At 48.9% G+C, this 12386-nt stretch overlaps 2 protein-coding genes across 50 annotated transcripts in view; both read right to left on the minus strand.

Annotated features, from left to right (window-relative positions):
- LOC127917851 (collagen alpha-1(VI) chain-like) overlaps positions 1–12386 on the minus strand; it is a 63095-nt gene that overhangs the window by 18102 nt on the left and 32607 nt on the right. The gene's annotated exons all lie outside the window — the stretch shown is intronic.
- LOC127917845 (uncharacterized) overlaps positions 1255–12386 on the minus strand; it is a 20152-nt gene continuing 9020 nt past the window's right edge. The window contains exons 4-15 of one of the 49 annotated variants that reach the window (XM_052500916.1): positions 11271–12146; positions 10395–10410; positions 9465–9620; positions 8815–8936; positions 8715–8766; positions 8187–8472; positions 7175–7378; positions 4735–4800; positions 4005–4132; positions 3212–3277; positions 2632–2687; positions 1541–1656 (exon numbers count right to left, since the gene is read on the minus strand). In XM_052500916.1, coding sequence (XP_052356876.1) covers positions 2652–2687; positions 3212–3277; positions 4005–4132; positions 4735–4800; positions 7175–7378; positions 8187–8472; positions 8715–8766; positions 8815–8936; positions 9465–9620; positions 10395–10410; positions 11271–11761 — 1623 coding nt within the window. In that variant the 5' untranslated portion in view covers positions 11762–12146 and the 3' untranslated portion in view covers positions 1541–1656; positions 2632–2651. Of the gene's footprint in view, positions 1299–1540; positions 1709–1736; positions 1762–2133; positions 2408–2495; positions 2806–3009; positions 3496–3672; positions 4133–4566; positions 4801–4862; positions 5332–5389; positions 6016–6140; positions 6221–6853; positions 6984–7066; positions 7123–7174; positions 7507–7616; positions 8027–8092; positions 8473–8714; positions 8767–8814; positions 8937–9464; positions 9621–10394; positions 10411–11270; positions 12147–12386 lie in introns of those variants that run through there. The other 48 variants (XM_052500931.1, XM_052500935.1, XM_052500963.1 and 45 more) reach the window with 48 other exon arrangements.

Consider the following 12386-nt stretch of genomic DNA (forward strand, 5'->3'; position numbering starts at 1 on the left):
AGCAGTGGTTTGCGCTTTCAGTTTTGCATGAATCCTGCCATCAATCCACGGTTTCTGGTTGGGGAAGGTTTTAATAGTCACCGTGGGTACATCATCACCGATGCTAATAAACTCGCTCAGAATCAGCGTATACATCAATGTTGTTGTCTGAGGCTATCTGGAACATATCCCAGTCCACATAATAAAAGCAATCTTGAAGCGTAAAATCAGGTTTCGTCGGACCAGCGTTGAACAGACCTGAGCATGGGCGTTTCCTGTTTTAGTTTATAGGCTGGGAGCAACAAGATTGAGTCGTGGTCAGATTTGCCGAAAGGTCCTATCAGACCAGGGTATCCAGACAGACAGACAGACAGACAGACAGACCTTTAAACCTGCAGGTCCTCTCAGACCTGGGTATATAGATAGAGATAGATAGAGAGACAGACAGACGTTAAAACCAGGTCATCTCAGACCAGGGTATCCAGACAGACAGACAGACCTTTAACCCTGCAGGTCCTCTCAGACCAGGGTATCCAGACAGACAGACAGACCTTTAAACCTGCAGGTCCTCTCAGACCAGGGTATCCAGACAGACAGACAGACAGACCATTAAACCTGCAGGTCCTTCTCAGACCAGGGTATAGAGACAGACAGACCTTTAAACCAGACAGACCAGGGTATCCAGACAGACAGACAGACAGACAGACAGACAGACAACCTGCAGTCCTCCCAGATCAGGGTATCCAGACAGACAGACAGACCTTTAAACCTGCAGGTCCTCTCAGATCAGGGTATCCAGACAGACAGACAGACAGACAGACAGACTTTAAATCTGCAGGTCCTCTCAGACCTGGGTACAGACCAGACAGACAGACAGACCTTTAAAACTGCAGGTCCTCTCAGACCTGGGTATCCAGACAGACAGACCTTTAAACCTGCAGGTTCTCTCAGACCTGGGTATATAGATAGAGACAGACAGACAGACAGACAGACAGACAGACAGACAGACAGACAGACAGACAGACAGACAGACAGACAGACAGACAGACAGATTAAACCTGCAGGTCCTCTCAGACCTGGGTATAGAGAGAGATATAGAGACAGACAGATAGACGTTTAAACAGGTCCTCTCAGACCAGACAGACAGACAGACCATTAAACCTGCAGGTCCTCTCAGACCTGGGTATCCAGAGACAGACAGACAGACCTTTAAACCTGCAGGTCCTCTCAGACCAGGGTATCCAGACAGACAGACAGACAGACAGACAGACAGACAGACAGACAGACAGACAGACAGACAGACAGACAGACGTTTAAACCTGCAGGTCATCTCAGACCAGGGTATCCAGACAGACAGACAGACCATTAAACCTGCAGGTCCTCTCAGACCTGGGTATATAGGATACAGACAGACAGACAGACAGACAGACAGACAGACAGACAGACAGTTTAAACCTGCAGGTCCTCTCAGACCAGGGTATCCAGACAGACAGACGTTTAAACCTGCAGGTCCTCTCAGACCAGGGTATCCAGAGACAGACCTTTAAACCTGCAGGTCCTCTCAGATCAGGGTATCCAGACAGACAGACAGACAGACAGACAGACAGACAGACAGACAGACCTTTAAACCTGCAGGTCCTCTCAGATCAGGGTATCCAGACAGACAGACAGACAGACCTTTAAATCTGCAGGTCCTCTCAGACCTGGGTATCCAGACAGACAGACAGACCTTTAAACCTGCAGGTCCCTCTCAGACCTGGGTATCCAGACAGACAGACAGACCTTTAAACCTGCAGGTCCTCTCAGACCTGGGTATATAGATAGAGAGAGACAGACAGACAGACAGACCTTTAAACCTGCAGGTCCTCTCAGACCCAGACAGAGACAGACAGACAGACAGACAGACAGACAGACGTTTAAACCTGCAGGTCACAGACAGTATCCAGACAGACAGACAGACAGACGTTTAAACCTGCAGGTCCTCTCAGACCTGGGTATACAGACAGACAGACAGACAGACAGACAGACAGACAGGTTCCTTTAAACCTGGATCTAGACCAGACAGACAGACAGACGTTTAAACCTGCAGGTCCTCTCAGACCAGGGTATCCAGACAGACAGACTTTAAACCTGCAGGTCCTCTCAGACAGACAGACAGACAGACAGACAGACAGACCTTTAAACCTGCAGGTCCTCTCAGACCAGGGTATCCAGACAGACAGATATAGAGACAGACAGACCTTTAAACCTGCAGGTCCTCTCAGACCAGGGTATCCAGACAGACAGACAGACAGACAGACAGACAGACAGACAGACAGACAGACAGACCTTTAAACCTGCAGGTCCTCTCAGACCAGGGTATCCAGACAGACAGACAGACCATTAAACCTGCAGGTCCTCTCAGACCAGGGTATCCAGACAGACAGACCTTTAAACCTGCAGGTCCTCTCAGATCAGTATCCAGACAGACAGACAGACAGACAGACAGACAGACAGACTTAAACCTGCAGGTCCTCTCAGACCAGGGTATCCAGACAGACAGACAGACCTTTAAACCTGCAGGTCCTCTCAGACCAGGGTATCCAGACAGACAGACAGACCTTTAAACCTGCAGGTCCTCTCAGACCAGGGTATCCAGACAGACAGACAGACCTTTAAACCTGCAGGTCCTCTCAGACCTGGGTATCCAGACAGACAGACAGACAGACCTTTAAACCTGCAGGTCCTCTCAGACCAGGGTATATAGATAGAGACAGACAGACAGACAGACAGACAGACAGACAGACAGACAGACAGACAGACAGACAGACAGACAGACAGACAGACCTTTAAACCTGCAGGTCCTCTCAGACCAGGGTATCCAGACAGACAGACCTTTAAACCTGCAGGTCCTCTCAGACCAGGGTATATAGATAGAGAGACAGACAGACAGACAGACGTTTATCCAGACAGGTCCTCTCAGACAGATAGACAGACAGACAGACAGACCTTTAAACCTGCAGGTCCTCTCAGACCTGGGTATCCAGAGATAGAGAGAGACAGACGTTTAAACCTGCAGGTCCTCTCAGACCAGGGTATCCAGACAGACAGACAGAGAGACCATTAAACCTGCAGGTCCTCTCAGACCTGGGTATATAGATAGAGAGAGATAGAGAGACAGACAGACGTTTAAACCTGCAGGTCCCTTCAGACCTGGGTATATAGATAGAGAGAGATAGAGAGACAGACAGACCTTTAAACCTGCAGGTCCTCTCAGACCTGGGTATATAGATAGAGAGAGATATAGAGACAGACAGACCTTTAAACCTGCAGGTCCTCTCAGACCAGGGTATCCAGACAGACAGACAGACCTTTAAACCTGCAGGTCCCCTCAGACCAGGGTATATAGATAGAGACAGACAGACAGACAGACAGACAGACAGACAGACAGACAGACAGACAGACAGACAGACAGACCTTTAAACCTGCAGGTCATCTCAGACCAGGGTATCCAGACAGACAGACAGACCATTAAACCTGCAGGTTCTCTCAGACCAGATAGAGAGACAGACAGACAGACGTTTAACCCTGCAGGTCCTCTCAGACCAGGATATCAAGACAGACAGACAGACCTTTAAACCTGCAGGTTCTCTCAGACCTGGGTATCCAGACAGACAGACAGAGAGACCATTAAACCTGCAGGTCCTCTCAGACCTGGGTATATAGATAGAGAGAGATAGAGAGACAGACAGACGTTTAAACCTGCAGGTCATCTCAGACCAGGGTATCCAGAGAGACAGACAGACCTTTAAACCTGCAGGTCCTCTCAGACCAGGATATCAAGACAGACAGACAGACAGACAGACAGACAGACAGACAGACAGACAGACAGACAGACAGACAGACAGACAGACAGACAGACAGACAGACAGACAGACCTTTAAACCTGCAGGTCCTCTCAGATCAGGGTATCCAGACAGACAGACAGACAGACCTTTAAACCTGCAGGTCCTCTCAGACCTGGGTATCCAGACAGACAGACAGACCTTTAAACCTGCAGGTCCTCTCAGACCTGGGTATATAGATAGAGAGAGATATAGAGACAGACAGACCTTTAAACCTGCAGGTCCTCTCAGACCAGGGTATATAGATAGAGACAGACAGACAGACAGACCTTTAAACCTGCAGGTCCTCTCAGACCAGGGTATCCAGACAGACAGACAGACAGACCTTTAAACCTGCAGGTCCTCTCAGACCAGGGTATCCAGACAGACAGACAGACCTTTAAACCTGCAGGTCCTCTCAGGCCTGGGTATATAGATAGAGAGAGATAGAGAGACAGACAGACAGACGTTTAAACCTGCAGGTCATCTCAGACCAGGGTATCCAGACAGACAGACAGACAGACCTTTAAACCTGCAGGTCCTCTCAGGCCTGGGTATATAGATAGAGAGAGATAGAGAGACAGACAGACAGACGTTTAAACGTGCAGGTCATCTCAGACCAGGATATCCAGACAGACAGACAGACAATTAAACCTGCAGGTTCTCTCAGACCTGGGTATATAGATAGAGAGAGATAGAGAGACAGACAGACAGATGTTTAAACCTGCAGGTCATCTCAGACCAGGGTATCCAGAGAGACAGACAGACCTTTAAACCTGCAGGTCCTCTCAGACCAGGATATCAAGACAGACAGACAGACAGACAGACAGACAGACAGACCTTTAAACCTGCAGGTCCTCTCAGACCTGGGTATCCAGACAGACAGACAGACCTTTAAACCTGCAGGTCCTCTCAGACCTGGGTATATAGATAGAGAGAGATATAGAGACAGACAGACCTTTAAACCTGCAGGTTCTCTCAGACCTGGGTATATAGATAGAGACAGACAGACAGACAGACAGACAGACAGACAGACAGACAGACAGACAGACAGACAGACAGACAGACAGACAGACAGACAGACCTTTAAACCTGCAGGTCCTCTCAGACCAGGGTATCCAGACAGACAGACAGACAGAACATATAAACCTGCAGGTCCTCTCAGACCAGGGTATCCAGAGAGACAGACAGACCTTTAAACCTGCAGGTCCTCTCAGACCAGGGTATCCAGACAAACAGACAGACAGACAGACAGACAGACAGACAGACAGACAGACAGACAGACAGACAGACAGACCTTTAAACCTGCAGGTCCTCTCAGACCTGGGTATATAGATAGAGAGAGATATAGAGACAGACAGACCATTAAACCTGCAGGTCCTCTCAGACCTGGGTATATAGACAGAGATAGAGAGACAGACAGATAGACGTTTAAACCTGCAGGTCATCTCAGACCAGGGTATCCAGACAGACAGACAGACCATTAAACCTGCAGGTTCTCTCAGACCTGGCTATAGAGATAGAGAGAGACAGACAGACGTTTAAACCTGCAGGTCCTCTCAGACCAGGGTATCCAGGCAGACAGACAGACAGACAGACAGACGTTTAAACCTGCAGGTCCTCTCAGATCAGGGTATCCAGACAGACAGACAGACAGACAGACAGACAGACAGACAGACAGACAGACAGACAGACAGACAGACAGACAGACGTTTAAACCTGCAGGTCATCTCAGACCAGGGTATCCAGACAGACAGACAGACAGACCATTAAACCTGCAGGTCCTCTCAGACCTGGGTATATAGATAGAGACAGACAGACAGACAGACAGACAGACAGACAGACAGACAGACAGACAGACCTTTAAACCTGCAGGTCCTCTCAGACCAGGGTATCCAGACAGACAGACCTTTAAACCTGCAGGTCCTCTCAGACCAGGGTATCCAGACAGACCTTTAAACCTGCAGGTCCTCTCAGATCAGGGTATCCAGACAGACAGACAGACAGACAGACAGACCTTTAAACCTGCAGGTCCTCTCAGATCAGGGTATCCAGACAGACAGACAGACCTTTAAATCTGCAGGTCCTCTCAGACCTGGGTATCCAGACAGACAGACAGACCTTTAAACCTGCAGGTCCTCTCAGACCTGGGTATCCAGACAGACAGACAGACCTTTAAACCTGCAGGTCCTCTCAGACCTGGGTATATAGATAGCAGGTCATCTCAGACAGACATACAGACAGACAGACAGACCTTTAAACCTGCAGGTCCTCTCAGACCTGGGTATATATCCAGACAGACAGACAGACAGACAGACCTTTAAACCTGCAGGTCCTCTCAGACCAGGGTATCCAGACAGACAGACAGACCTTTAAACCTGCAGGTCCTCTCAGACCTGGGTATCCAGATAGACAGACAGACAGACAGACAGACAGACAGACAGACAGACAGACAGACAGACAGACAGACAGACAGACAGACAGACCTTTAAACCTGCAGGTCCTCTCAGACCTGGGTATATAGATAGAGACAGACAGACAGACAGACAGACCTTTTAAACCTGCAGGTCTCTCAGACCTGGCTATATAGACAGACAGACAGACAGACAGACAGACAGACAGACAGACGTTTAAACCTGCAGGTCCTCTCAGACCAGGGTATATATCCAGAGATAGAGAGACAGACAGACAAACAGATCTCAGACCAGGGTATCCAGACAGACAGACAGACATTAAACCTGCAGGTTCTCTCAGACCTGGCTATATAGAGATAGAGAGACAGACAGACAGACAGACGTTTAAACCTGCAGGTCCTCTCAGACCAGGGTATCCAGACAGACAGACAGACAGACCAGACGTTTAAACCTGCAGGTCCTCTCAGACCTGGGTATCCAGACAGATAGACAGACAGACAGACAGACAGACAGACAGACAGACAGACAGACAGACAGACAGACAGACAACCTGCAGGTCATCTCAGACCAGGTATCCAGACAGACAGACAGACAGACCATTAAACCTGCAGGTCCTCTCAGACCTGGGTATATAGATAGAGACAGACAGACAGACAGACAGACAGACAGACAGACAGACCTTTAAACCTGCAGGTCCTCTCAGACCAGGGTATCCAGACAGACAGACCTTTAAACCTGCAGGTCCTCTCAGACCAGGGTATCCAGACAGACTTTAAAGCACAGACAGATCAGACAGACAGACAGACAGACCTTTAAACCTGCAGGTCCTCTCAGATCAGGGTATCCAGACAGACAGACAGACAGACCTTTAAATCTGCAGGTCCTCTCAGACCTGGGTATCCAGACAGACAGACAGACCTTTAAACCTGCAGGTCCTCTCAGACCTGGGTATCCAGACAGACAGACAGACCTTTAAACCTGCAGGTCCTCTCAGACCTGGGTATATAGATAGAGAGAGATATAGAGACAGACAGACCTTTAAACCTGCAGGTCCTCTCAGACCAGGGTATATAGATAGAGACAGACAGACAGACAGACAGACAGACAGACAGACAGACAGACCTTTAAACCTGCAGGTCCTCTCAGACCAGGGTATCCAGACAGACAGACAGACCTTTAAACCTGCAGGTCCTCTCAGACCAGGGTATCCAGACAGACAGACAGACAGACAGACAGACAGACAGACAGACCTTTAAACCTGCAGGTCCTCTCAGACCAGGGTATCCAGACAGACAGACCTTTAAACCTGCAGGTCCTCTCAGACCTGGGTATATAGATAGAGAGAGACAGACAGACAGACCTTTAAACCTGCAGGTCCTCTCAGACCAGGGTATCCAGACAGACAGACAGACCATTAAACCTGCAGGTTCTCTCAGACCTGGCTATATAGATAGAGATAGAGAGAGACAGACAGACAGACGTTTAAACCTGCAGGTCCTCTCAGACCAGGGTATCCAGGCAGACAGACAGACAGACAGACAGACGTTTAAACCTGCAGGTCCTCTCAGATCAGGGTATCCAGACAGACAGACAGACAGACAGACAGACAGACAGACAGACAGACAGACAGACAGACAGACAGACAGACGTTTAAACCTGCAGGTCATCTCAGACCAGGGTATCCAGACAGACAGACAGACAGACCATTAAACCTGCAGGTCCTCTCAGACCTGGGTATATAGATAGAGACAGACAGACAGACAGACAGACCTTTAAACCTGCAGGTCCTCTCAGACCTGGGTATATAGATAGAGAGAGATATAGAGACAGACAGACCTTTAAACCTGCAGGTCCTCTCAGACCAGGGTATATAGATAGAGACAGACAGACAGACAGACAGACAGACAGACAGACAGACAGACAGACAGACCTTTAAACCTGCAGGTCCTCTCAGACCAGGGTATCCAGACAGACAGACAGACCTTTAAACCTGCAGGTCCTCTCAGACCAGGGTATATAGATAGAGACAGACAGACAGACAGACAGACAGACAGACAGACAGACAGACAGACCTTTAAACCTGCAGGTCCTCTCAGACCAGGGTATCCAGACAGACAGACCTTTAAACCTGCAGGTCCTCTCAGACCAGGGTATCCAGACAGACCTTTAAACCTGCAGGTCCTCTCAGACCAGGGTATCCAGACAGACAGACAGACCTTTAAACCTGCAGGTCCTCTCAGACCAGGGTATATAGATAGAGACAGACAGACAGACAGACAGACAGACAGACAGACAGACAGACAGACCTTTAAACCTGCAGGTCCTCTCAGACCAGGGTATCCAGACAGACAGACCTTTAAACCTGCAGGTCCTCTCAGACCAGGGTATCCAGACAGACCTTTAAACCTGCAGGTCCTCTCAGATCAGGGTATCCAGACAGACAGACAGACAGACAGACCTTTAAACCTGCAGGTCCTCTCAGATCAGGGTATCCAGACAGACAGACAGACCTTTAAATCTGCAGGTCCTCTCAGACCTGGGTATCCAGACAGACAGACAGACCTTTAAACCTGCAGGTCCTCTCAGACCTGGGTATCCAGACAGACAGACAGACCTTTAAACCTGCAGGTCCTCTCAGACCTGGGTATATAGATAGAGAGAGATATAGAGACAGACAGACCTTTAAACCTGCAGGTCCTCTCAGACCAGGGTATATAGATAGAGACAGACAGACAGACAGACAGACAGACAGACAGACAGACAGACAGACAGACAGACAGACAGACGTTTAAACCTGCAGGTCCTCTCAGACCAGGGTATCCAGACAGACAGACAGACCTTTAAACCTGCAGGTCCTCTCAGACCAGGGTATATAGATAGAGACAGACAGACAGACAGACAGACAGACAGACAGACAGACAGACAGACAGACAGACAGACAGACAGACAGACAGACCTTTAAACCTGCAGGTCCTCTCAGACCAGGGTATCCAGACAGACCTTTAAACCTGCAGGTCCTCTCAGATCAGGGTATCCAGACAGACAGACAGACAGACCTTTAAACCTGCAGGTCCTCTCTGTTCAGGGTATCCAGACAGACAGACCTTTAAATCTGCAGGTCCTCTCAGACCTGGGTATCCAGACAGACAGACAGACCTTTAAACCTGCAGGTCCTCTCAGACCTGGGTATCCAGACAGACAGACAGACCTTTAAACCTGCAGGTCCTCTCAGACCTGGGTATATAGATAGAGAGAGATATAGAGACAGACAGACCTTTAAACCTGCAGGTCCTCTCAGACCAGGGTATATAGATAGAGACAGACAGACAGACAGACAGACAGACAGACAGACAGACAGACAGACCTTTAAACCTGCAGGTCTTCTCAGACCAGGGTATCCAGACAGACAGACAGACCTTTAAACCTGCAGGTCCTCTCAGACCAGGGTATATAGATAGAGACAGACAGACAGACAGACAGACAGACAGACAGACAGACAGACAGACAGACCTTTAAACCTGCAGGTCCTCTCAGACCTGGGTATATAGATAGAGAGAGATAGAGAGACAGACAGACAGACGTTTAAACCTGCAGGTCATCTCAGACCAGGGTATCCAGACAGACAGACAGACCATTAAACCTGCAGGTTCTCTCAGACCTGGCTATATAGATAGAGATAGAGAGAGACAGACAGACAGACAGACAGACAGACAGACGTTTAAACCTGCAGGTCATCTCAGACCAGGGTATCCAGACAGACAGACAGACAGACGTTTAAACCTGCAGGTCCTCTCAGACCAGGGTATCCAGACAGACAGACAGACAGACAGACAGACAGACAGACAGACAGACAGACAGACAGACAGACAGACAGACAGACGTTTAAACCTGCAGGTCCTCTCAGATCAGGGTATCCAGACAGACAGACAGACAGACAGACAGACAGACAGACAGACAGACAGACAGACAGACAGACAGACAGACAGACAGACGTTTAAACCTGCAGGTCATCTCAGACCAGGGTATCCAGACAGACAGACAGACAGACCATTAAACCTGCAGGTCCTCTCAGACCTGGGTATATAGATAGAGACAGACAGACAGACAGACAGACAGACAGACAGACAGACAGACAGACAGACAGACCTTTAAACCTGCAGGTCCTCTCAGACCAGGGTATCCAGACAGACCTTTAAACCTGCAGGTCCTCTCAGATCAGGGTATCCAGACAGACAGACAGACAGACCTTTAAACCTGCAGGTCCTCTCAGATCAGGGTATCCAGACAGACAGACAGACAGACCTTTAAATCTGCAGGTCCTCTCAGACCTGGGTATCCAGACAGACAGACAGACCTTTAAACCTGCAGGTCCTCTCAGACCTGGGTATCCAGACAGACAGACAGACCTTTAAACCTGCAGGTCCTCTCAGACCAGGGTATATAGATAGAGACAGACAGACAGACCTTTAAACCTGCAGGTCCTCTCAGACCAGGGTATCCAGACAGACAGACAGACCTTTAAACCTGCAGGTCCTCTCAGGCCTGGGTATATAGATAGAGAGAGATAGAGAGACAGACAGACAGACAGACAGACGTTTAAACCTGCAGGTCATCTCAGACCAGGATATCCAGACAGACAGACAGACCATTAAACCTGCAGGTTCTCTCAGACCTGGGTATATAGATAGAGAGAGATAGAGAGACAGACAGACAGACGTTTAAACCTGAAGGTCATCTCAGACCAGGGTATCCAGACAGACAGACAGACGTTTAAACCTGCAGGTCATCTCAGACCAGGGTATCCAGACAGACAGACAGACCATTAAACCTGCAGGTTCTCTCAGACCTGGGTATATAGATAAAAATAGAGAGAGACAGACAGACAGACGTTTAAACCTGCAGGTCCTCTCAGACCAGGATATCCAGACAGACAGACAGACCATTAAACCTGCAGGTTCTCTCAGACCTGGGTATATAGATAGAGAGAGATAGAGAGACAGACAGACGTTTAAACCTGCAGGTCATCTCAGACCAGGGTATCCAGACAGACAGACAGACCATTAAACCTGCAGGTTCTCTCAGACCTGGGTATATAGATAGAGATAGAGAGAGACAGACAGACAGACGTTTAACCCTGCAGGTCCTCTCAGACCAGGATATCAAGACAGACAGACAGACCTTTAAACCTGCAGGTTCTCTCAGACCTGGGTATATAGATAGAGATAGAGAGAGACAGACAGACAGACGTTTAACCCTGCAGGTCCTCTCAGACCAGGATATCAAGACAGACAGACAGACGTTTAAACCTGCAGGTCCTCTCAGACCAGGGTATCCAGACAGACAGACAGAGAGACCATTAAACCTGCAGGTCCTCTCAGACCTGGGTATATATATAGAGAGAGATAGAGAGACAGACAGACGTTTAAACCTGCAGGTCCCTTCAGACCTGGGTATATAGATAGAGAGAGATAGAGAGACAGACAGACGTTTAAACCTGCAGGTCATCTCAGACCAGGGTATCCAGAGAGACAGACAGACCTTTAAACCTGCAGGTCCTCTCAGACCAGGATATCAAGACAGACAGACAGACCATTAAACCTGCAGGTTCTCTCAGACCTGGGTATATAGATAGAGAGAGATATAGAGACAGACAGACAGACAGACAGACAGACAGACAGACCTTTAAACCTGCAGGTCCTCTCAGACCAGGGTATCCAGACAGACAGACAGACATTTAAACCTGCAGATCCTCTCAGACCAGGGTATCTAGACAGACAGACAGAGACAGACAGACAGACGTTTATACCTGCAGGTCATCTCAGACCAGGGTATCCAGACAGACAGACAGACAGACAGACAGACAGACAGACAGACAGACAGACAGACAGACCTGCAGGTCCTCTCAGACCAGGGTATCCAGACAGACAGACAGACAGACAGACAGACAGACAGACAGACAGACAGACAGACAGACAGACAGACCTTTAAACCTGCAGGTCCTCTCAGACCAGGGTATCCAGAGGGACAGACAGACCTTTAAACCTGCAGGTCCTCTCAGACCAGGACAGACAGACAGACATACAGACAGACCTTTAAACCTGCAGGTCCTCTCAGATCAAGGTATCCAGAT

This window comes from Oncorhynchus keta, unplaced genomic scaffold (assembly GCF_023373465.1).
Source record: "Oncorhynchus keta strain PuntledgeMale-10-30-2019 unplaced genomic scaffold, Oket_V2 Un_contig_12340_pilon_pilon, whole genome shotgun sequence".
Taxonomy (NCBI): domain Eukaryota; kingdom Metazoa; phylum Chordata; class Actinopteri; order Salmoniformes; family Salmonidae; genus Oncorhynchus; species Oncorhynchus keta.